The 27029-nt window shown below is 34.4% G+C and overlaps 1 protein-coding gene across 3 annotated transcripts in view; it reads left to right on the forward strand.

The window, feature by feature from the left end:
- FCHO2 (FCH and mu domain containing endocytic adaptor 2) overlaps window positions 1-27029 on the forward strand; it is a 110412-nt gene that overhangs the window by 62406 nt on the left and 20977 nt on the right. Inside the window, exons 9-19 of one of the 3 annotated variants that reach the window (XM_074933287.1) lie at window positions 1945-1989; window positions 3770-3842; window positions 7942-7966; window positions 15311-15365; window positions 17984-18162; window positions 18724-18738; window positions 19149-19173; window positions 19903-19945; window positions 20640-20734; window positions 24382-24891; window positions 26485-26588. In XM_074933287.1, coding sequence (XP_074789388.1) covers window positions 1945-1989; window positions 3770-3842; window positions 7942-7966; window positions 15311-15365; window positions 17984-18162; window positions 18724-18738; window positions 19149-19173; window positions 19903-19945; window positions 20640-20734; window positions 24382-24891; window positions 26485-26588 — 1169 coding nt within the window. The remainder of the gene's footprint in view (window positions 1-1944; window positions 1990-3769; window positions 3843-7941; window positions 7967-15310; window positions 15366-17983; window positions 18163-18723; window positions 18739-19148; window positions 19174-19902; window positions 19946-20639; window positions 20735-24381; window positions 24892-26484; window positions 26589-27029) is intronic. The other 2 variants (XM_074933288.1, XM_074933289.1) reach the window with 2 other exon arrangements.

Below are 27029 nucleotides of genomic sequence, written 5' to 3' on the forward strand. Positions count from 1 at the left end.
CAAGTCATTACTTTGAGCACACTTTTTCCTTAAAAAAATCTTTGGAGTTCTGCAAGATTTCGAAGAAACCTGTTAGATTTTATCTAATATGTCTAAAATAATTCAATTTGCTTAACATCGTTCAGTGTTGAGTTACATTGTCAGCTTCTCAATTGTCTTTCTATCTGTTTGACATAAGCATAAATTTTTTCATTTGCAGTTTTGAGAAATGCTATCAAAATGTGGCATTTATGCTGAGTTGAACACATTTTTGCACTGCAAGAGTATAATATACATACTGGGGGTGACATTACTATTAGAACCATTTGAGGTACTTAACTGCATGAATCAAATAAAAATCCCAGTTGTGTAATTTACAATACTAAATCAGAGCTAAATTAATTTTACTTGCATTGTGGCACCTCTAATTGCAGCACAAAGTTTTGCTATGGTGTACTGTTTAAAATCAAACTGAAGCTTGTAGTCTCCATGTTTCTTGTACTTGAGATCAGTTGTATCAGCTATCTCTTTTTAAGACTAAGAGTATGACACATTCATTTTGAAAAAAGTACGAGTGAAAATCCTAGAAAACACTTTCAAGTACACCTTTTATTTCATGTGAAAATACCCTGAAAATTGTGCAGCTCATGGTTTTATGGTAGGTGCTCACAAATAATCATAACTTCATAATAAAGATAAATAAATCAAAGCACTTACTAGCAGGTGTGTTTTGGGGCAAGAGTGAAAGCAGTTTCTGTATTTGAGGTTTCCACAATCGCTTTACTTCTAGTTGGTTTTAATTAAAATTTTCAAGATTTTACTCTCACTTGACATGGTTGCATAAGTGGGGGGGCAGCATGGATTTTGGCTGCCTTTGAGTATAGAATTGTGAATTGTTTTTTCTTCCCCTCTACCTGTAATATAAAATATATACCTATATATAAACTTATGTGCACTCCCTCAAAGTTATTACAGAAAGGTAAGTAATAACCCCTCTGTCCCCCTGCTAGCATGCTAAACTTTGGTTTAGATTCTGTGGATACAGTTGCACGCTAGTGTTTCAAACAAGGGCTAAAGGGCTCATTCTTAGTGTGGGCTGAAGGTAATGGTGCCTGCCTGCATGTGCTGCTTTCTTTGTACTTTCGTGAGCTCTGGTATGATTCTGCCATTCCCCAAGCAGGAAAATAATTATTTTTTTCTGCATGTTTGCTCCCCAAAAATGGCTCATAGTGGGGTAAAATAAATTCTAGACCTGGTCAGATTCCAGGAATAAGGGTTAGGACTTCACTTTGCAATGACAATTGACTGATACATTGTCTCAACTGTAATTGACAGCCATAATAATGAATTTATTTAGATACAGCACTTAACTAGTGTTCTCTGTGGTTTTATCCTGTTCAGTATTAATAATCTTTTTTAAGTCTTTTATCTTCTTTATTGCTGTGTTTAAGATTCTGCATAGCACTTTTAACCATCTAGGTCATTAGCTATGAAGAAGAAACAGAAGAACTAACAATACAGAGTTAACAAAAGTGTGAATCTCAAAATTAGGGCTGTAGCTATGCTTTTTTCCTTTTTTTATTTTTCTTTATGTAGCTCTTGTTCATTAAAAGAAGATAAATTGCAAACTTTACGCTGGTACTATATTATAGATGCAATTTTGATTGAGAAGAGGGCACTAATTAGAGATGTTTCATGTAGTTGTAATAACATGAGCGACTGAATTGTATTTAGACAGTGTGCACTAGTGGTTTAATTTTTTGGGATGAAAAGAGTGCAAAAGTTTAATGATCACTTGTACATGTATGATTTTACAATCTGACAGTTGGCAAGGTAGTTGTGCTTTTCTGTTACCACCCAAATTTATAATTCAATTATCTAGTATTTTCAGGAAATAGTAATAGTCGTTAAAATATCTTAGACTAAATTTGACCTAATGTTTATCTTCATCGTCATTTCTTTAAGGTCCTATTGAATTTGAAGAATGTAACACCTCCAGTGCAGTTGAAGGTGAGTTCTTGTAGCACAGTTATTAACGTAAGAATGGTGTGGATAAGGACCTGAAACTACAGAGTGAAGAGTATTCAGTGTGTGAATCTCTACAACTTCCAAGTACTCCAGTAGACTAAAATGTGGTTTTCCTTGTGAGAAACAAACTTCAGTGTAAATAAGACCAGCGATACTCTATAAGCCTGATGCCCAAAGCTCAGAGAATTTTAATGTTTTTTATAAATATACTTTGGCTAAGATGCTGTCTTTGCAGAGGTTGGATTTGGTTCAATGATGACCTTGTTGTAACTTAATCTACAAGTGTCAAAACATGGCCCAGGCTTTTTCTATTGTTACCATATTAGTTATACCAAGTCTAATGCAGTGTTATGGTCTCAAAGCCTTTCTTTGTTGGCACAGCTTATTTTGCTTAGGGGACTATTTTAAGTGATTAAGAATGGCTTTATTTGCATAAACTGTGTATTTACTTTTGAGACAGAGGAGTTGACAGTATAGCTATAGCAGCTGACAACTTTTAAGTTGCCAAGATTACAGCTGAGACTTAAAATCTTTTTTGACTGAAGCAGAGAGATCCATGTTCAGAAACTGCTCTCATACTCCATTTGTCATTATTTTGAGCAGCATAAGGCACAGAAAGAAAATAAAGCCCAGACTAATATTTTAAAATAATTTTGGAGCAAGTACTGTCTCTATTGAAATATAAGATATGGCTGAGTTTAGAGTTACCTGATTTGAGAAGTTTTGAGTTACTTAAACCTGAAAATTTCTAAGAGTGGAGAGAGTCATTATGTGCTGTATAATGTATTTCTGTAAAGGGGAATATAATGATTTTTTTAATTATGTGCTTGAATTGACAGTTGTTAAATTTTGGAAATCAAATTATTTCCACCATTTTGCTCAAAAGCATGCTGTCAGTAGTATCATACATCAAAACAAAACTGTAGACTGGCTGGATCAGATGCTTGCACCTAGTCATTTTGTTTGGCAGTCTACGTCATTTCAGCAAAAACTGGGGAGAGAAGCAGATGTGATAGCAAGTCTGATGGAATATTTAAATGTATTTTAGTACATTAAACAGTTACGAAAGCAAACTTTTTTTTCCGTACTATAGCTGTATGTATCCAGTTCTAAAAATGGGGAAGAAACAACAGAGGGGGGGCATGGTTCCAGACTCAGTGACAGCTGGCCTTAGAGTTGGCTACAGCGCTGCGAAATCATGAAATCAGCATCAGCTGGAGAGCCAAGAGACGTTCTCTTTTTTTACAGGACCAAGATCCTACTTCTTAGGAGAGACAGGGGCTTGCAGCTACATGCAGGACAATAACAATAGGATGTTGAACTGCAGTAGCTGGGAGAGGCAGGGTTCACTTTCTGATCCAAGTGCATTGGCTATTTGGGGCTGACTGGAGCAAAGGCTCCTGATGAGTTTTTGTGAGCAGAGTCCGTTTCCTTCAAACTGGCAGTACATCCATTTTCTGTTTAAAAAAGTCACAGTCTGCATACTCAACTTGAAGAGTTAGGTGTACAATGCAAAGCAGTTTTATAACGACTTAGTTATTAATGTGTTGAACCATATTTTAATTTTTTGATTGGTATATTATTTAACAACAAATCGGAATAATGTTCCCTGCGTTTGCCTCTATGCCTATCTCCACTGTTATATTTTTGTATCACTTGTGACAGCATTTAAAATGTAGTGACATTAGTAAGCACCCATGTTTTACATTGCTAATATGTACTTACCTCTTTGATCTTTAAATGAAAAGAGTTTGTTCCATAGGAATGAAACCACGGAAGAGGAAGCCTTTTGGTTTATCAGGAATAATGAAAAAAGAAAAAGATACTGAATCTGTGTAAGTATGTTTGCATCTTGAAACCTTGTCTTGTATGAAAACTAGTGAAAGTATGGGGATAAATATTAGTTGATTTTTAACAAAAGAATGGGTTTATAGCAGAAGTTTAGAAGTATGCTGTGAGTATCAAAATGTCACAGCTATTTACGATTTTTGTACCTAATGATTTTAAGGAAGTAACATAAATATATTCATAGTAGTGTACTCATGTTTCATTGTTTCCTGTCCATATGTAAGTAGGTCTCCCTTGGTCAACATTTGAACATTGTAGATAATGTAATTCTCATGTCTACTCCTAATAAAATAATAGCTTTGTATATGGAAAAAGTACTGGATGCCTACATTTGCAGAATTGAAGCTTCAGTTACTCTTTTATTAGAAAAAATGTTTGTGTGCAGTATCAAAGGACAGAAAAATCTTTGAATATTTTTTCAGTACATCATGTACACACTCATTTCTGAAAGTCCGTCTTTCTAACTCATGACTGATGTCCCAGCTATACCGTTTGCTGTATCCATTGCATGTGCTCTATCTCCCAGGAGTTAAAACTTGCCAGAAAGTGAGTTTGAATAAAAGGATTGGTTGAAGTCTACATAGTAGTCATGGTCACTATATTCCAATGTATTTTTTTCATACTATCTAGATGTGTTTTCTCAATAGGAGTATTTGATTTAACAGAAAATAACTTGTAGTTTGACAAACATAGCAATATAGAAATATTCTGAGAGGCAAAATCTACATACATACTTTAAAATCACTTCAAAAAAATATTTTACCAGCCTGAGCTTTTAATATAATGCTGAAAAATTAATGATCTAAGAACTGCAGGTGCTTATTACTTGCATATAGCTATTTTTCTTCTGGTGTTTCATTTTAATAGTGATACACTTCTAAACCATGCTTTTTCTTCTGTCTGTCATGCCTTTAGAGCTACAAGGTGGTGTCTTCTTAAGTAATTTCTCTGTATTTCTGTTCTTTCTGTGATTTAGTCTTTCCTACACCCTCTCTTCTGTACTGTATTAAGCTGGAGTAAAGAAGTGTTGTATATAGTGTGATTTTGGTCAGCAGTAGTCTGAGAGTACTATTCTGTTACAAATAATTATTTTTTTCTAATGAAGGTTTAGTTTATAATGATCAAATTAAAATGTGTAATCCATTCTCTCTGGAAAGTTATTTCCAGATATTACACTTTTTTTGTGTGTGATGCAAAACTTGCAGTATCAAATAGCAAGAAAAAAGTATGTTCAGTCATTTGTCTTTTGTGTCTTGAATATATTTAATTGCAGAGTAGTGATTTTGGTAGTATTGAGTACTGTTGTATGATTGAATTCTGTAGCTGTCACCTTTTCTTGTCTAACAAAATAATTATTTTGCTACCACATGAGTTATTACTCAAGCTAATCACATGTCATGTATGTTATAAGCCTCCTTGCAAACCATGCATCTTTTTCCATCTATTATTTGGCGTATGATGAAATGTAGTCTGTCCCCAGCAAAGATTTACGGCTATTAATAGTAGTTCTGTGGAGCCAGTAAAAGTCCGGACCCTCCAAATTAACTCTTTCCAGGTGTATGACTCAATGTATCAATACTCAGCGGTCATGATTTGTTTCACCTGTAACGGAAGAATTTTCTTGGAAACTGAGGGCTGAAAACTGGCTTCTATACTGTGTGAAACGCTTTCTACCTTTGCATGCTTATCCATTGTAGTTTTCTAAAAGCTGCTTTTTTCCCAAAGACATTTTATTTAACATTGAAAGATTATCTCAGTTTCTCTTTCTGGAAAAAAATTTTGGTTTTCATATCAAAAAATATAAATCAGCTCAGTTATTCTGAAATGGGAAAAAAATTTGCCTTGCTTTCAACAAGTTGGACTGAAATTTGATTTGTTTTGTTTCTGTATTTACACACAATACAGAAGTGAATAGATTCTGAAGTTAGAAAGAAACAAGCATGATGGCATGATACTGACTTCCTACGTAACACATGCCATAGGCTTTTACAGAGATTCTTGCAATAATTCATAATTTCTAAATTAACAAGAACATCACAAATAAGTAACAAATGATTCATTATGTACTTAAGTAAAATATTCTGGTATTTATGATCTCTTTAAAAAATCTTATTGCTAGTCTAAATTTTGTCTGATTTAATCTTCAGCTGATTATCCTGTTACAAGCTGTACATGATGAAACTCTGTATCATCAGAAACTTTTTTGCACATAGAGGTTAAGCCCTTTCTGAATTTCTTGTTAAATTAGGCTGTAAGCTTTTTTAGTTTGTGTAGGGCAGGCATTCCACATCTAGAAAAACTCTGATGGTTTATAGGCTTTTCAGTTTATCAATACAGTTTTTAAAGTGTTGACACATAAGCTGGATATTATGTCTAGTAACAGTTTTACACAGGAAAATACTATACACAGGGTATTCTGTTACATAATGTTATACAGGTTAGTCAAGGATTTTGCTTCTTTTTCTAACCACTGCTTTGCATGATTTCGTTGTTTTAGTTTTCATCTACAATCCTTAAATTTCCTTACAGAATCCCCATTTGCTGAAATGTTACCTTACACTAGAAGCATGACCTATTTCTTTAGTCTTAAAAGATCATATATCTAGTGATGTAAAAGCACATTTGTCTAAAACCCAATGTCATCATTTTTCAATTCACCAGCACTTGCAAACTGTTGAGTTTTCCTTTCTATCTTTAAATCTTCATTATGAGCTAAACTACTTTCATTGTAGTTTGCCTCACAGCTTTCGCATTTCTTAATTTTAATGGACTTCAGGCTGGCTTGTTTGAGTACGCTTTTTAAAACCTCATGTCTGAAAATCTGATTGTTGTATCTTTTGAGAGAAGTCTAATGCTTTGTCTTTTCAAGCTGTAAAATAGCTTTTAAAACAGCTCTTTCTATTGCTATGAATTCAGTTTAGCCAGCAGAGGGAGATAAGATGTAAGTCAATTAGAAACTTGGCCACATGTTTTATTTTGTGGGGCCTTTCAGAGGAGATGGCATCCTTCATCTCACTGTCAATTCCTTAACAGGCTGTACTGAATTTCTTATTAATGTTTCCACATTAGCAGGTTTTTGTGCCTGTTTTTATAGACACTACAGTTTTTACATTTGACCTGTTTAGCCTTCTAAAGAAGATGATTTAGATTGCAATAAATTTGGGGGTTTTCCCCTCTTTTTTCTATAAGTGCGTGTTTAGGATGTTCAGCCTGATTATATAAACACACTGTTGTTCAGTTACACTGGCACTTACAGTTTTATTTGTCAAGATGCAAATTAGAGAGAACTTGTACGCTACTCAGTTATTCCCACATTCTGTAAATGTAACTGCTTCTGCTTTTTGCAGACATCAGAGAGAATCAGTGTCATTCATTTCTTTTTTTAATACTACTGCTTAAATCAAAGTTATAGTGGAAAAATATAACACTTGTGAAAAATGTGCTTGCAATCACTGCCTTTCTGCTGACAACTGTTTGGATTTTTTAACTGTTTATTAGGCGGGTATTCTTATTTTTTCCGACATCTTCTAGTGCTTGACTGGAACTGTGCTTGGCAGACATGAACGAGAATGAAAAAATTCTCTCTTTTAGAATTTCATAAACAATGAAATTCTAAAAGAGAGAAACTCTGAAATCCTCTAAGAATAGCCTTAATTTCTTTGGGAACTGGTTATTGTCCAAAGTGTTTTGCAATTGCATGTGGACTATTTTATTAGCAATGGTGACTTTACTTACTGTGCACATCAACAACAGAGACCTATCTCTTAAAGTAAATTCATCTAGAATACAGCATGGTACTCCTGGCTTCCCTTGATATTTTTTCTTTTTTATATCTTGTGAGTTTACTTTTTCAGCATTCTTTTGAGCTTTTCTTCCGTGGTGTTTTGAACATAAACTTTCCACTTTTATTTAAATGTCATTCAGTTGAATGTTGATTATTTGTAACAAAGATTTAACAGAGTCTAAGAGGCAAAAGGATCAAATGTAGTGTTTCAAATTAATTGAAAATATTAAGGGAAGTACCAGAACTGTATGAATAAGATATTTTGTATATTTTATGATTGTATATTTTCTTTTTTCTAATAGGGAGTGTCCAGATGCAGACTCAGTTGTAAGTAGACTTACTTCCAAAATAAACGCATATGTTAATATTTTCAAGCACTACAACCTGATGAAACAATTTATATACAGTCCCTGCTACATTTATCTGATAGAGGATGTAGTATTATGATAACATAGTCGAAGTGTTAACTTTGCTCAAAATATAATCTTTAGTAGTATATACAAATATGTGTCAATATACTTTTATATTTCCTAACAATTTTAGTTTTTAAACAAGGTGTTTTTACTGCAAGTATTTATTACTTTATTTTTCAAGTTAGTTTAAATTGCTTAGATAGTAGATTATAAGTAAGAAAAAGGTTCAGTTTATTGTGGACCAAACTTTGCATCATTATGTTTCCCTGCTACTGTTTCCTCTGAGAAATCCTTCTAATATCAGTGGGGTTCTGCTTTATCACTGGCAATAGAGTGTAGGAATATAGTTTTAAAAATAGATCTTTAAATGCAATATCTCTAGATGCACTTTATTAATGGCCTGGTTTTTCATTGCTGTCAGTTTGATCTGTGATACATCTTACAATTTTATTGATTAAATTCAGGTAAGTGACAGTTGCAAATTAAATTGGTATGTCAATGCCTTTTTAGTTCCTTAATTGAGCCATTTTCTTTAAACATGTATGTTGTCTTGAATTATATGTAACAGAGACTGCAGCTCCCTTTACCTATAGTAAGGAATAATATAAAGTAACAATAATTTAAGTGATTTTCTGTAGACTAATTGGTTTTTCAGTTCATTTATTTAGATGCCAATTATATTAAAGAATTTAAGTTTTCAAGTTCACCTGTTTTGCAGATTTTCTTCTTTGCATTTAATATCTGGGAGTTTTAGTACCTAATATTAAAATTTCTTTTGAGAAACTTGCTTTAAAAAATCTTGTAGAACCATTCTTCTAAATAAGGAAAAAGAGAATTTGCTACTTAATAGACCTATATGTGTAAAACCAGCCTTGTAAGCATCACTGAGACAGTTATTTTATCCCATGCAAGGTCATCTTGATTTAGAGCAAATTTCTTGGGTACATTTAAAGTAATTTTAATATTATCCCTATGATTGTCAGGCTTTTAATGGAAATAATATCTTTTGACAGTTCAGGTTGTGTCACTGGAGTGAACCACAGCTGGGTTTGACTTGCAGTGTTTAATTTCTTCTTTGCTTATCCTGGTCTCTACATTTTTTAAAAAATAATTAGTACAAAAAATTCAGCTGTAAATATGTATGACATTCTTTCTGGCTCCATAATGTACACCATATGATCATCTGAGTTAACTACTCTGTCTAAGTGTAATTTTTATTTGGGTTAAAAAAGGACTTTAACAGTGTCTAACAACAAAATTGATACTTCATTGCATTCTCTTTTTTTTTTTTTAATGCCCAATATTTATGGCTGCTTTTGGAATTTAAAATCTGGTCTATCATTTCTTCTTCTTTTTTAGAAGCAACAATATTATCTTGAATGGTACAGTGCTTTAATAGCAGAAGACATTAATGTAATTCCTGTGAAAAATGATGCAGCATACCATAGATGAGATTCATTTCACACCTTACAAACAAGCACTCCAGAGTGCTTTTACATTTTAAGATTGGCGTCCTCTTCTGGAAGGTCCCTTTTAAAATGTTTTTAATTTTTCTTGGTTTTTACTTTAAGATTTCCTTTCTATTTAATTTTTCAAACTTGATCCAAATAGTTATAGCCATCTATATTGTTATCTCTACGAGGACTTGTTTTGTATGTATCTTTGCAATAAATTACACATTTCAAGAAATTGAATTTGGAAAAGTATTTTAAAAGTATTGGGAAAAGTATTGGGAAAAAAAAAAAAAAGAAAGCAATTATCATTTGTGTTTGATTGCTAGAAAATACCGAGGACCAGTCCTCAGAAAATTCAACTTATTTAAGGTGTCCCAGTTAAGATTTTGGTCAGCTTTGGTCACTCACAGAAAATATCTCTCTGGCTTTTATATTATTAATATGATCTTTTTTTAAAAGGTGACTTTTATTTATTTGTCAAGAATTTTAATTGTGTGAAAGGAATGTAAGAGATAACCACTCTACAATTATTTATAAGCACTGAGGTAAATAGATTGAAATTTTAGAAGTTAAGGATCCTGTAGGAACTGACTTTAGTACTTTATTAACCACTTCTGTGTGACATGTGGATCTTTGAACATACAGTGTGTAAACAATACTATTAGGGCCTTCTCACTAGTCCAAAATGTATAATGCAGTGTGTTCAACATGTATTCCCTGTTTCCAGAAATCAAAACATGGTCCATTAAATGTCTTTTGTGCCAAAATACAAGTTCTCAAATTTATGTGTGGCAAGCTATCCACTTATGGTCATCCTTCTTGTAGCTGCCAGATTATATATATTGGAAAATGTGATGCATTTCAATTGTTAATTCCTATCAATAACTTTTTGTAACTATAAGAGGTTTTTATGTGCTCATGAGTAGGAAGGCAGCTGGGAACTGGGAACTGGTATTTGTTAAAAAGGTTCACCACTTCAATAAGCAGTCTCTGTTTAAATACATGACAGTATGTCATGAGATTTAAAACTCCTGTGTTATACATCAATCCACACATGTAACTTCCATTAAGCTAAGCCCTGATAATTAAGAAAAGTAAAAAGATAACTGTGTGTACACTAGAGATAGCAACTAAAGTCTGGCTCTATATGTGTTTGTTACTTAGCAAGTTTTTTTAAAGGCAGAACTAATTGTCTTGTTTCCCATGAGTTTACCATGTCTCTAGGGATGGTCTGTAGGAATATATGGGCTGTAGTAGAAACTTTTCTTTTGAGGAAGCATACACAGTGTTCCACTTGTGTTCAGTAAGATCTGAATTTGGATTGCAACTCTTCCCTTGGTTGGGATACTTGCAGATAAACTTCTTCTACTTGACTGCCTATTTTCATGAAGACTGTAGTAACGTAATTATCTTTGAGTCCTCTGTTCTGTCTGTCAGATCCATTTGAAATTGTCCAGTAAGTTCAAAAGTAATTAAGAAAGGAGCCACAGATGCACAGAACATAATGCTGCAACTTTTTTCCATAGGAAACTGGAATGCAAGCAAATATATTGAGGCATCCAAAATTTTTCATTAGCCTCTTTACATATGAGTGTAGTGCATTTGCAGTTGTATAGAAATATACACCATTTTTGTTATTTTTATTGCTGGGGACTGATTGAATTTGGAACCTTCAAACTAATTAGTGGAACACAAGTATAACCTTATATTTACTGAAATTCGAATGTTTTTCTTTATTTGCGTTTTGTAATGTTTAGTTCTGGCGTATTTTGAATAGCTGCCATTGATACAGGGTATGAGGCTTTGTAGTCACAACACAGAAAATGGGCACTTTGAACACATATATTTCTTTCTGTGTCTCTGCAGTGAAAGAAACTGACTGGCTACTTTCTTCCCTGTCTTTTGGATTAATAGGCACCCTAAGGAGAGGAGTCTAATAATATGTAATACCTCTGTCTTAACCTAAGGATATACCTGCATCAAATTTACATCTCAAATATATCAAAAGTGGACAGGCTCTTTTTTCTCTTCTTCCAGGCTATGAGCTTGAGTTGCTTACTTTGAGTTTGCTTCAGTCCTCATGTGGATTACAGGAAGTCAGTCCAGTTCAGTAAAATGGTAGAAAGTTCCTCTGGCAGAAAAAGAAACAGTGAGCTGTTCAGTTGTGCTGTCTCTTGAAGCATACACCGAGGAAACCTTGATAAGCAACTCTCAAAACCAGTGTAGATAGCCCAGAAGAAGATAAAATAGACATAAATCAAACTGAAGTGCCGTGAAGGTTCTTTGCTTCTTGACTGATGATCAACCCGTTAAGCAGTGCTAACATTGCTGATGCAGGGCCAAATGAAGTAGCTAGACTGCAATACGCTCCACGTGTTCCTCTCTTGGCCTTCATATGTAGCCCAGAGGAACTAATGACATGCTAAGGGTGTGGCTTCTTCCATTGCTTTTGCAGTGCAGATGGGAGAGAGCAAGGAAACTGAGACAAAGTATTCACCAAAACTCAAAAAATAAGTTTTGGCGATAGAATGCCTAGTCCTCATGCTTTTTGTATAGGCAGTTTTATTTTGTTATTTATTATGTTCTTACGTTTTATTTCTTTAAAAAAATATTCACTCCAGAAAGTTCATAGAACACACAATGCAAAGACAGAGTTATAAGCCTAAATTTTTAACATATATTTAAAACTATATAATACCTTACTTAGTGATGTGTTGTGTTACATCTGCAAACACAGATAAAACTGTGGGGTTTATAGCTATGTGTTTCATTGCTTAACAGAACCTCTGAGGATGTGAAACCTTCTTCCATGGAAGTCCTCCTTTCCAGTTACTTCCACAGAGTTCAATTTACAGCTATATTGAGCTTTTTTTTTTTTAACTGCAAAGACGACAAATAAAGTGTTGGGTAGGGGACTAGACAAGACCTTCATTCCCATTGTATTAATAACTACTTCTTATAGAAACACAGTTTGCAAAGATGATCTTCCTCTGTGTTGGATCTTCAAAATTACACGTGTACAATAAGGTTGTGGTTTTCTCCTCTGACCAACATGGTATGCAAATCAGGTCTTGTCTGTATGGTGTGCCTGGTACTTAAAAGTTACATTGTTATCTGCAACATAACATGCAGTTCTGTAGGATTATGGAGAAGAAAGTATGAATTAGACAAGTGTATGTAAATGCCTTCATTAACATCAGATTCATGAATATGTATCTCAAAATGCTGTGTCCTCTACCACTGTTGCAAAATGTAGACTAGTAAATACAGTTGGTGTTTCAGAAAGCAGAACCATTCACCTGTTCAGCCATTCAAAATATTGAAAACAATATTTTGAAATTACTAGTTAACTGGTAAGTAAGATTTTGAGGTACTACTTGCTTTGATTTGTCTTTGTCAGTATAAAGGCACATTGGGTATCTCTTCCACCCTTTTCTTCTGCTGGTTTACACAAAAATGTAAATTCAGTATCTCATTAATGAAAGTAAAAGGTGTAAGAATGATCATAAATTGGTACAAGATTAATCTCAATTTGGTAAAATGCCATTGCTGAGGAATAGATTCAAATATCTTTCCAAGATAAGAAATAATTAACATGAAAATATTAGGAAATATATTTAAGAGCTTTTAAGATTTTAGTGCTAAGGATTTACTAGCTATTATTTGGTAAATGAAAAATAATGGAATGAAGAGAACTTCTGCATACTAAGTTCTTTCACGATTTTAAATCAGAATAGTCAGATTTGCTAGTAATGTTGTGCATGCTGTGGGTGGCTCGTAATAATATCCTTTACATATTTGGCCCAGCTGGAAGAAAAACTAAATGTTGTATATTTAAAGATTTTTGTTGGTTTTTCAATTCATTTTAACCATAAATGATCCTGATCTGTTGAAAATTGCCTAGCATAACAACTAAAAACATTTCAGAATTTGGAAGTTGTAGTACTGTAGGAAAATGTACCTACCCTCTAGCTGTATGTTTTTGTTCTGTTTACTTTGATGTCAAGTTTCATTAGTGTTTGTTGGTATATAAACAAGGTCAGCCTGAGGTCAAGCGTAGCTAAGAACCCTGATTTGAGCAAGTAGAGCTAAGGTACTGGACCGTGTGATCCTACTCTTACTACTTTTTTTCTGTTCAGTTCCTTACCTCTTCTTTTTTTTTTTTTTTAAATCAAATAGTGGTGAAGTCCAGATCTTACAAGTATTTCAGGGAATTGTATCTATATGTTCCATATTTTAAGGTTTGAGCTTAAAAGTTATTTTTTGGCCTTAGTTTGACATGCTGTTTAATTGGGTACAGTATTACATCTCCTATACAGGATTGTATTTCTAACTCTTTTTAGCAGCAAGTTTGGTCTATGTTTAAATTCATTCCATTTAATTCAGAAGTGCTAGATTTAGAGAGCTGTACAGAAGAGAATCTTTCATAGTAAAATATCAGACATCCCATTTGTGATATCTGTGATAGGAATAGAGGGACAACCACTTATGTTTATATTTATCTTCCTCTATAATTCAAAAGCTATTCAAAGTGAATATCTTTTTTAAATTTGGCTTCAAATTTTAGGTGAAGTCAAGTGGTTCCTTGCTAGTCCACTTGAAGTCTCCAGTGTAAGTCATTTTGTTATATCTCATGACTTATAACAGAAAAGTATATTTTGGCCATACTGTATATTAGTCAAACTGCCTCCCAGTACCTACTGTCTGGTAGTGTATTGGTTAGTACACTAGGAAAAAAACCTTTTTTTTGTATGAATCTTGTCATTTTTGTAAGAAATTTATAACTGCTGATATCATTACATTTTGAAGGCACTTGGATTGTGTTTTTTTGTAATAAACTTACTGAGGCATTTGAGCAGTTCATATAGACTAACTGCATACAAAATCATGAGTAAGCTTTTATGTTCTGAATGGGGAGAGTATCTGTGTATCGAAGTTCACCCCTTTTATATATAATATAACGAGTGTGGGGTTTTGCACATTTTTAAAATTTAGATTATTATTTTAGAGACTTACTTCTCTCTGCCCCAAAGTTTTTTTATGAAACTAAGTGCTTAGCTAAGTATTCTAAATGATTTTAACATAATTCTCTTCAATTTATGTTTAATTGACTGCAAGAACTGAAAAACAGAACTAGTCTGAAGTTCCCAGATGCTTATTAGCTTTGAAGATCCAGGATAGTGCTGGAGATGTGTAAAGGAAAACTTTGGAACCTGGTTTGGAGCACTTGTATTTAAGTTTGATCCATGACTTTTAATTAATGTGAATATTTGCTGAAGCAATAGTGCACACTTGGTGCCTTTTTAAGGGAGGAGAGCAAGTTTCAACCTGTGTAACCTGGAATACTTTTACTCACATATTAAAGTACTGATTAGTACTTAGGAAAGGTTTTGATCCTGCACCATCAGAGCCTCCAGTGACTTAGCTGAGAGAATTAAAAGTATAAAATATTTGGGGCCAAGAGAATTGTAGGCTTATTTAACACTCAGTAATAAAGCTAAAATGCTTCTGTTGGTTTCTGACCTTTTTGATAGCTTACCAGTAAAAGCAGATGCATTCAAACTCGCCAGTTCTTATAGGAAATTTGGAGGTTGTTTTGTTGTATTTTGTTCCTGAGGTATCTTGTCATGCTACTTCTGAACTACAGATCATAACTTGAGATAACTAGTAATTAATGATGAATAACAATGACTTTCATGAGCTGTCATAATCAAATCTTAATTTGTCAATGATATAAAATTAAATCTGATCTAAGAACAACATTTTTTGTTATTTGTCAATATCATAATTTTTGTTGTTTTTAGAACATTCCTGATGTAGATGATGAAGGATACAGCATTAAACCAGAAGCAACACAGGATATCCTTTTCACTGTTATTGTGCCAAGTTATTTAATGTTACTACCATTTGAAGAGAGGAAGTAGTAATTAAAGTGTTAATTAAAGGGAGATGAATGACTTTCATGCTTATGTTGCAAGCTTGTATTCTTATGTTCATAACTTTTGGAAAATGTGCAAAATTTTGTCTGTCTTAGATTTTTGTGTGTGTGCAAATGTTAAAGATTAGATCAGATGTCTTTGGAACTCTAGAGAATGGTTTGTGTCTGACAGTAAAAACAAAACAAACCAAAACAAAAAGCCTGAACAAAAGCTTCAAGGTGACCATGTAGATCTTTATCATTTAAAAGCTCTCAGAAAGTTTCTAAAGTTTGTAAACTTTTTTAAGCATACGGAGTGGTTATTTGTTCTACATCTGTACCCTCCCACTTTTTTATAACACCATGTGAGAGACTGAAATGTCCTATGACTGTCTCAAAGCTTGCTTGTGTCTGTGCAAACCTCAAAGAGAAGCTGTTGCGGCCTGTGAATTGGTCTGGGGGATGTCACCCAGAAACCCTCCCCTGACATTGGATCGGGACACACCATTAAAAAGATAGGGAGGTCCAGCAGTCTAGAAATAGAATTTCTGTTACTTAGTGAAGTCATTAGACCACATACTGCTTCTAATTGGTGCTTCTAGCTTTTATTGTCTTTTTAATAATAGCTCTGATATGCACCATAGATTTTCATTATGAGTAATTTTTTATGCATGCTTGTGATTTTTCTCTGCTCTTCCTTTGAAAGAAAATATTATTGTCCTCTTTTTCGCCCCCATCAGAAGCAGAGGGAAGCTCTACTACTAGGAATAATGCTGTAGATCTAAGCAAGCCTAATATGTTAGCAAGATAACTAATTTTTGGAAATGTATTCACTGAATTTTTTGGGTACTGCAGATAAAAGGTAAATTTACATTTTGCAATTACCTTAAATTGTGAAAACTTTTAAGCAGTTAACAGCACTTTGAAGTGGGCCAGTCCATCATCACAGCTTCTCTGTTTTCACCAGCCTTGCAGAATATGCCTCTGTTTGACCCAGTGAAGATTCCTGTACCGATAAAAGCAGTTTGTGTTATCTCCTATTTACAAAACAGATATAAAAGTGAAATGCTTTTATTCAGTTCTTAGAGGGACCTTATTTCATGCCTTGCATGTATTTATGAAAGGGAGAGAGGAGTGAACAACATTCATGCTTTGTAAGTTATTCATCTGGGCATCCTTTTCTGCATTATCATTTCTGTTGTGAAACAATCAAAAAGGCAATACTTCCAGTGAAAAAGCTCAATGATTTGCAATCCCAGTCAGCCAGGTAGTACTTCAGCTTCTGAAAATATTGACTGGATTCAGGAACGTAGCAGTTCCCTTCTTCTTTTCTCTATTAGCCTCCAAGAGTGGATATTTATTCTGTGGATGGGAACTCATAAGATGATTTGTTGGAGGACATTATTTTACCATAATGGCAGTCAGTCTTGATAAGTCCAGTCTTAAATGTTGGAAGAGCACTTTGCAAGAGTTGTCTGATAAGTAGGAGATGAATCTTGAAACTTTCAAGACATCTTTTCATGAAATGAAAAGCAACTTGTCTTTGAAACATTCTTTTCTAGATATGATTCACTTGGGGGTTGGATAGGCTATAAGATGAAGACATTTGACTTTTTCCTCCCCACGGCTCAGGGATATTCAGTTGAAATCGATGTGGAGTGTCATTTGGGTTCAGGTTTTAATCTTTGTCAGGGCATATTTTGAAGAGATTTAATTCAAATGTCTGGTATATTTCCAAGTGAAAATAACAGAAGCAAGTTATATAATACGTATGCTTCCCTTAGGTGTTTAAGTAGAGAAAAATTTTCAAATTATTCCTTGTCAAAACAATTTCATCTTTTAAGACTTAGCATAGGCCTGTCAGAAGTTTTATTCAGTGCAGCTCCTGTGCATATAAAGAACCAAGGCTAAATTCATCTGTATATATTGCTTATTTTGAGGACTGAGTTGTCATTGTGATTCCTTTTTTGCCAAGGACACAGTGCTTTAAGCAGCTACATTGTTCAGTTTACTGTGCAGCCCTCTGTGTAACTGGTAAATTCTTGCAAAATTTTCAGTGCCACTCTGCGAATGGTGACTGCTGCTGCTTCTTCCTGTACTGCTAATGCTTGTACAGGTACAATGAGCATTCTACTGCTAATTAAAAAGGCTAGGGCTTTCCTTCACTTGGTTTAAAATAATTTCTACATTTTTCATACATGTGTTAAAATCCCTAGCTGAGTCTTACAAATCATAAATTTAACAGGCAGAACTGTTGCTCCTGTCGAATCTTTAATTTATCCTGATGCCTTTGAATATGCAGTTGTTTAGTTATATGACATTGTGCCTTTCAGAACAGAATACCATTACAGAGATTAATGGAATATGAAAAATAATTTAAACTCTGAGTTGTGAATTTTGGACAGTGGATTTATTTGAAGTGTCTGTATAAATGCACAAAGAGGTTAGGCAGCATTTTTTATCTGTGGTATTCACTTAATATGAGCATTTTGTCGAGCACATTTATGAAGTGGATTAAGCAGATTAATTCTGAAGTATTTCCACCTTAACTGAGAAAAACATACCAAAGAGAACCATTTCTATTCATCCAGTGATTCTGACTCTGAAGATGATGAACCTAGGAGGTTCCATGTAGAAATAAAACCTGTCCAGCCAAATAATAGTTCTCAATATACCATGCCTTCCTTGGATGAATTAAAAGTATCTATAGGGAACATCACTCTTTCTCCAGCAATATCTGTAAGTTATTTTGTTCCTTTTAATTTTAATGCATAGAAGAGAAAGGTGATAAAAGAATCTGTAGTGTAAACGTATGTTTTTATTGTTCAGGTTTTATTCTGTGTTCAAGTTCAGTGTTTCTTTTTTTCTTGTGCATTAGGTCATGTTCGGTACACTGTATTGCAGTGCACCAGTGTACTTTTCTTTGAGTCTTGGGAGTGCTCAGCCCTTGTCTTTCTACTGTTGCCACCACAAGACATGTGAATACATTGTGGAGTTAGCTGAGCATGGCCTTTAACATAGTTTACTAATTAGTATTCAGTAATAAAGAAACCTTTAAAACAGACCATATAATATAGATACATGTAACATTTACGGTGCAGCTTTGCTGATATATTCTGCCAATCCACAGAATGATCCTTTATGCTATGAGATGGTATTACAAATAAACAGTATCAACATATGCTAGTACAATATTCAGATCAGAATAAAAATGGCTCTGATTTTAAGGAAAATATTGTGCATAACATATTAAAATAATAATTACGATTTTTCTCTTTTTTTCCCCCCACATTTTGAAAGCAGAGACACAGTCCTGTAAGTACAGAATGGCTTTTGATTCACACTTAGATTAAAACCAAGTAAGTGTAGTATGTGAGAGGAGTTACTAGGAAAATCTCAGGAATGTTTCTTTTCATATATACCATGTGATATATAAGCTGTTTAATTTTACTGCCCCAGCCTGTAACGGGATTTAGTAATCCTGCTCCCTTTGTCAGCTCTACAGTGTTCGTTCCTGCCTTTTCTTACTCGTATGGTGGGTGTGCACTGGTTGCTCTGCCCTGGATCACATTCTGGTCTTCTGCAAGCTCAGAATGTTTTGCCTGGCATTGAGAGCAAAGCATCTCACAGAAAGCTGAGTGGAAATAAGAAGCTTAGGACTATTAAGCATTCTATTTGACAGTTAGTAAAAGAATTTATTCTTAATTTTTTTTTTCCGGTTTCAGGCACAGATTACTCGAAATTCATCCAGTAAGTGTGAATTTTTAACTTTTAGTCTATTTATGTTAGCTGTTTAACATAGCATGAAAATAGATTTTTTTTCAGTTGTTGAAGAAATAAACTTTGTAAGTATCTGTATTTCAAATAGAAAAAAAATATTTCTCTTGTCAGTTCTAGATACCTCTTCTTTTTCTATATACTCAGCTGTTCCCTATTCTGGGAAACAGATGAGTCTGTGTCAGTGATGAGGAACACATCCAAGAGCCAAGGTGGGGGACCCCATGGAAGAGACTCCTGTGCAAATTCTTAGAACCTTTCCACCTGCTCAAGTTTAGTATGACCCACAAACCAGCAAAGCACACTCTGTTTTATAGGCAAACACATAAAACATGGCCATGGAGACAGAGCATCAGTCTCTATCCTGTAGGGTTTTCTTTCAGTAGGAAACCAAGCCAGATTTGCTGAAGAATAATATTTATGTAAACAGTATAATTTAAGGAAGAATTTTCAAGTGAACAGCACTTCCTCTCAAAATGCATTGCTTGGTGTAGTCCTCTCCTATTAGAAGGTATTTCAGGAGTATCTGACTTTATCAGAAGTAATGCATTTTCTCTTTTCCATTTTAATAATTCATAATTACTGTTGAACTGAAACCATTAGTATTTACTATCTTTAGTTACTATTATTATTATACTATCTATAATGAAGCTGAAATTTTTGAGTGTCAGCTTTGGAGATAATATTGTGTCTTTTGCTTAGGTGAAGAGTTAACAAAATCAAAGCTTTCTGCTCCAACTAATGAGTAAGTTCTAATTTAAAATTCTGTCAAATGCATTTTTGTCGGAATTTTGTCTTATTTTGATCTAATACTCAGAAACTCATTGAATGTAACAGCTGACTGCTATTTTAAGTTGGGCATCGATTGCATCATATGTAACAATGGAGATTTCTGTTCATTTGTATTCCCCTTCTAATGCATTTGCTTCACTGTGATTTGTCTCAATTCATATTTGTAATTAAATAATTCAAAAATATTGTTTTTCATTAAAATATCAGGTTTCAAATAAGACAGGTTTAGCTTCTGTCCTGTACTGTTCCATGATAAAGTACATAAAATTACAAGTCCCAAATTTGGACAGATCTGTATACATTGCTAATATATGTATATACTGAAATAAATGGCTTTGAAGATGTATATCTCCTCGAAAATGACAGTCATTTAACTGATGTTGTGAAGTATATCCACACACAAACTTGCACCAAGGTGTCAGTTCAGATAGTGTCCTTATGTGTAAACCAGTTCCTTGACCTGCAATTTGTAAGTACTTTTATATTTAGATGCAAAGACTAAACAATAAAGAAGAATTTATCAATTTTATTTATCACTTTATTATGTTAATTGTATTATCAAACTACCACTGAAGTTGTAGATTGATTTTTATGAGTATATCTCATGAGTATATTTAATTTATATTCAATTATAACTCTTAATATAGAAAGGGGAACAGTGACCTCCTGGCATGGGATCCACTCTTCAGCAGTTCTCTTGAATCTTCCTCTTCAGCTTCCTTGGCATCCTCATCCTCCTCAGGTGAAATATTTGGTAGTAGAAAACGTTTTCTCTGTGTACTTCAGAATGTTCTGTTATTGCTTTTTTAGTTATTGCAAGGAGACGTGCTTTGACTATTGAAATGAAAGAATTTTGTAAAAAAGTATACTACCTTATAAGTAATACACAGCTGAGGGTGCAATGTGTCAGGCTTCCAAGCTAGGAAGCAAGGGGGAAGAAGAAACACTAGAAACCTTCAGAAAATTCTATCTTGCTTCTGCCTTTTTTTAGCACCTTCTCTCACTTTCCAAAAAAATTATCACCATCTAGAATATAATCCTATTTTTTCAGCTGGTAAGGCTGAGAGATGAAATGGAGGTTGTCACAGCAACTGTGAGACAAGTTGACCTTCCACTTTGAATAGGCGTGGGTTTCTTCTTTCCAGGAAAGTCTGTTGAGCTATGTAGTACAAAAGCACCATGGAGCTTTGCTGTAAGAAAATTGTTTCTTGTAGGAAACCATGACTGTTAGGAGATATGTGGGCATAATCAAAGGGGTGCTGGATAAAAATGGCAGGGCTGAGACGAGAATGAAGAGAGAGTTCTCCGAGAGCAGGACTTGTGGGAAGAAAAGGGTGGACTGAGGAATATGGGAGGTGGAGGGAGAGGGCAGATGTTGTGTGGGAATTTTGGGGTGCAGGATTCTAGAGGATATTAGTGTGGACAAGACACTGGCAGGCTTTGCAGAAACCTGGTCTTTGGGAAAAAAAAAAAAAGCACAAAACCAGTTGATATTGATTGTTACATTCAAAAAGTAGTGAAGGAGAGGGAGGCAGAATATGAGTAGGTATGTATGTTGAAGAGGTTGAGAGCAGATGTTGAGAAACTAGTTCAGAAAAAGGAAGAGACCAAAACAAAAACAGATATTATGGCTTTGTTAGACCTCCTTACTAAAAGTATTAATTTAAATATTTCATTGTTTATGTGGATTATCTCCGGGGATTTAAAGCAGAATCTGCTATTTACTCACAGTAGCAGATACATTGTTTCATAGTTCTTTTCAGTCTGCCTACTGTGTATCTGTTTTCCAACCCCTTCGGTCTTAATGTAGAGACTCTTCACCTCCCACATGCCTGCGAAAGGAAGTGAACACTGTTTCTTTTATCTAGGTATTCATAGTCCAAAAACTGTAATAGACATCACTTCTTCATTCACAGTCACAGCTTCCTAGTGGTTATCCTCTGTGCTTGATCATACAGATGGAAGAATAGTAAGGAAGAGTGCATATATCAGTAGGGAAATTCCACACAACTAGTGTTAATTCTTCTTGGCCTTAGTAATGTCCTTTTAACAGCAACCAACATTGTTATGTAACCCTTTGGTTTTAAGTGGAACTTACTCTTTCACTATAAGTTTGCTTTCCTTAGATGTTACAGTTTTTAACAAATCTAGCTTACAGAAATCATTAGATTGTCTCTTCCTCACTAAGGTAACCAGTCAAGATTATTAGCCAGTGGTTCCAAATTTGTAACATATTTAATGATAAACTCTATAGAATTATATATTACTGGAATATGCTGAAAAGAAGTGGTGCTTTGTCAGAATAATCTGTTTTACTAGCTTTGATCTGGTGTTAGGAGTCTGTAGAGGAAAGCAGAGGATGCTTAATTTGTTGTGCTGGTGGTTTTTACTGTATTGGGTTGTTTATTGCTATGCTTGAATGGGAAGTCAAAGCAAATTAGGAAATGTTCATACAGTCCCTCCTGACAGCAGAGCTGTGGAAAAAGTAGTCTCTGACTGATGAGTAGTAACAGGTAATTGGGATCCGTAACATCCTCTGTAGTTATATCTGAGGGCAGTCATCTACACGAGCCCTCATACCCAAAAGAGACTTATGCACAGAGCCCTGCATTTCATTAAAAGTGGTGTAATATAGTGTCCTGTGGGCATCAGTGATTTTACATATAAAATACCTATGCCTTGGCAAACTTTACCTGCTAAATAATTACTTAAAGTGTGGTTGTTCTAGGAGTTAACTAAGGTATCTGCACTTGTGAAATGATCCATGGAGTTAAGTAGAAAGTGAATGTTCTAAAGTATAACAAATTACTAATACATTTTGGGGGGAAAAGTGGACTGGTGTAGGTCATATTGCTGTTTAAATCAAGTTCTGATGCTCACTGAGCTGCATCTTAGTTCTAAAGACTTTTAAAAATACACAATTTTGATCTGGTTGTATTTTCCTTGAAATTAGTGGTTTATCTTCAACTTTAAGGTTAATATTGGTAAACTGATGCTTAAAGCTTTTGATATCTCAATCCAAAATTTAAATTGCATGAATTAGTTGTTTTGTATACAGCATATCTGTGTATCATGATACAGCATATTCCACTGATTACTTTTTTCTTTTTAGTGTTAAAACATTTCTTTAGATATTGTTTTGTAAGTCTTTGTTAATCATTGAATGCCTAAACTACCATGGTATTTGAGCAGACAGTGATTTATGCAGCACAGAAGTAAACTTTGGTCATCCATGAATAATCCTGCTTTATTAGAAGTTTAAGCTAACTTGGTTATCTTCAACAAACGCAACAAACATTTTTTAGCCAGTTAATGATATTGTAAAAATGCTTCTTTTTATTTCTCTTCCTTATTTTCACCCATGTGTATTTTTTAAATAGTTTTGAATAGTTCCACATTGCTTTTTGAATAGGATTTATAGTAGTATTTTAAAGCCTTTGAATGATATTTAAAATCTATATTGGAAAGGGAGAGCCATGTTAAAACTCCATTTATGTGGGCTTAGAGAATATACTTGTTCATGGCAAAAGGACCAGTCTAGAGAGGACACCTATACTTTTGATTTGAATTTTTAAACATGTTGCGCTTTTTTTTGATTCTGTATGTCACTCTGGTGTTTCTCCAGTCTGCAGGATGTTGAGAATTAACTAGTTTCACATATTCTGCTTCTGTTGTCATCTGCTGCAACAGGCAATAGCCAAGTACAGAGATTACTTGTGGAAAACTCCTGTTTTCCGGCAGCCTGAAGACTACAGGATAGAGAGGAAATAAACTGCAGTGGATGTTGCCTCATACATACAGTTAATCATGAGATACAGACAGAAGAATATAAAACAGGATCTCATGTCTGCATTGCCTTCATTCATTCACCAGACAGCCATTTATGTTGGGCTTTCCCATTATAAATGTTAAGGGTAAGAGGATAAAAATGTTTGGAAGGAACAAGATAAGATAGGTTTGATTAAATACCTTTGAAATAAATGAAAAGCAGAAAACTATGGAGGGGAAACAAAGTGGAGTAGTACACAAGAAGGAAAAGACAAAGATAAGAGGAAGTTAAATCATAACAGGGAGGAAGTTAGAGGAACAAGGGAAGTCATGAGAAGTAGGGCCTTAAGTGGAGAGAAACACAATAAATTCCTTTTTGGCTTACTTAAAAAATGGAAAGTGACGTGGCTGGCAGTATGAACAAATTACGTGTGATATGTGGATGGGATTTTTTCTTTTATTTGTCAGTGGTGGGATTTTTAGCCTAGTAGAGCAGTTATTTTTCATGCTGGCTGTGGATGCTGGATACTTCATGTAGTGCATATTGAATACTTTTTTGAATATTGACATTTTTATCTTTTCAGTGCTGGTCCTAGTTTCAATTCTTCCCTTTTCCTTCAGCTACACTAAAAGAGCACAATAGGAGCTCCTCTTCATCTACCACTGATTTGCCTGGGTGTAGAGTGTCTCAGTCTTTGCTTGTACACCAGACAGATTCTGGGTCTACAAGCCCATCCTCACCAGACTTTACCATTAGCACTTTGTGCAAATCTGGTGTTACAGCAGCGCCATCAGGGAGTACCAGTGCTCCATCCTATGTTTCACAGTCTCAGAGTCAGTGGATTTCCTTTGCTGATGAACTTCTTACAATTAGACACACACATGCAGACAAGAAGGAGCCCCAAAGATTGCATTTTAAACCTGAAAATGCCTGCCTTGCTTCTCCTGCTTTGCTTGGGAATTCTTCCAACAGCTGTGCTTCTGAAGATCAAAGTGACCTTTTCAATAATACTGTATGCCATGAACAATTATTCATTGAAGAAACTGGCACTGTTGCTGAAATTTCTCCTGCATCATCTTCAGCACTACTGGACTATAGTTTAGTGTCTTCTTGTGCTCATACAGATAAGGGTATGGCAAGCATGCACTGTGTACTGCTCTTTGCTAATAACTGACTCCAAAAAGCAAGCTGTGGACTCATTTTCTTTTTGTTATTATTGCTCACCTGATGTTAAAATTAACTCATCTTCTTACTTAGAATGTACTAAACTGCTTGTTAGCACCAACTTCCTTGAAAGTTAGGACAATGAAGTAAATATTCTGCTTGAAATAAGAAGATAAATTAAACTTATTCAATTAAAGGCATTGCTTTCTCTTAACTATGCAGAGCTTTGCTTTTCTAGAAATAGGAGTGTATTTTTGTGAGATGTAAATCTCAAAGATTAAGTGATTGAATTTGCAAAAACAATTCAATTCCTAAATGGCTTTATGTAGATATTGTTTAGATATTTACGCAGATTTATACCTGTTCCTTTTTAACACCCAGTATTTTGAAGCATGGATGGTATCACCATAACACAACATATTAAGAGGGCAAAGGAAAGTGCATTTGGGCAAGTGTGCCATGATTAACTGAATACCCATTGTACTGCAGCAGACTACTCAGTGTTTAGCATGCACTGTCATCTTGGAGCATAATAAGAATTTTAAACGAATGACTGATATTTTAGAAGTTAATTTATCTGGGGATGTTTGAGTTTGCAACTCTTAAGGGGATGTGGGCAGTATTAGCCTAATTTCTTTCTTCATAAGTCAGTGATGAAACTCCTGTATTTAAATAACAGCAGAGTTTTGCTGAATGCCTGAGAAAAGTCCATATCTAAAAGTCGCATTTTAAGTAACATTAACTAATTCAAGGAAAAAAAACGTCCAAAATAATTTAAAGGAGGTAATAGGACATGCTGCAACAACATAGTCGTATATTAGGATTTCAGTCTATTTTGAAGTTAATTTTAGATCTGGTGTACTCATTAGATAGCATCTAACATCTATTTTGAATACAGTTCTGTTCATTCTATTCAGAAAAGTGACTTTGTAAAAGTGGCATCCTTGTACTGCTGCCACCTTCTGCTAGTTGTTTCTGCTAGGTTTAGAAGGACAAGGGGTCAGTACTTTTTTTTTTTTAACTGTTTTTTACTTCTGATAACTCAGAGATAATAAGGAGTTAGTGCGTTCTTAAAATCAACAGAGTAGTTTATCTGTTACACTTGTATATACTTACTGAAGTCAACGCAATTTCAGTAGGAAAAATTCGGTGTGAACAGACTTATGCCATTGTTAGCCGGGACCAAATATGACTTTCCACTGAATTTTCCCTTTGTGGTGAGACATGAAAGACTGAGCTATATTCTGAATCTATAGACTCTACACCAAAGGAAACTCAGATAAAACCATCTTTTCACATACACACTTCCAAGAACAGTTGGTATAAAATCATTTGAGAGCAATGAGAAAGCCCATGATGCCATTTTTAGAGTCACTTTTCAGGGTATCACATGGCCCTGTTTTAAAAGCATTTATGGTTAGTGTCAAATCTTACAAAATGGAGCTTCTAAAATAGGAACTTCTAATAGAAACGTAACTTCCAGTTATTCTATTAAAGTGAGTACATATTTATGTTCAGTGTGATCTAATACTAATTTCCTTAAATTTGCTTTCTTTCAGCAAGGCCCACAACTCCTCTTTCTGTAGGCACCATTGTACCCCCTCCAAGGCCTGCTTCAAGACCAAAGCTGTCTACCGGGAAACTTAGTGGGATTAATGAAATAGTATGTATTGATTGGGGTTTTTTTATTCTCCCTTGTAACTTGATTTCAGATGTACCATTCATTTACACTGTTACAGTGGAGTTACTTTCCAGCCAATGCTCAAGGAATCACATACGCAGATTTTCACCATTGTTGGATAGGCCTGGAAGTTGTTCATGATAACTATATTACTATAACGAAATAATTCTTAACATAACTACAGAGGTCCAAAACATAATTATTGCATCAGCTGAAGGTTTTTAATTGAACAAACCAGTAATTTGGTAATGAAAGTATACCATGTGTATGAGACTGAAGTTTTTAAAATGCGAAATACTAGTGAGGTTATTAACAAAGATCCATTGATTTAGGGAAATCACCAAAGCTTCGGGCAATGAATGGTATTAAGTAGATCTTTATCAGTCATGTTGACACAAGTAGCCCTGCTGTGACTTATCCCTG

This window comes from Athene noctua, chromosome Z (assembly GCF_965140245.1).
Source record: "Athene noctua chromosome Z, bAthNoc1.hap1.1, whole genome shotgun sequence".
Taxonomy (NCBI): Eukaryota; Metazoa; Chordata; class Aves; order Strigiformes; family Strigidae; genus Athene; species Athene noctua.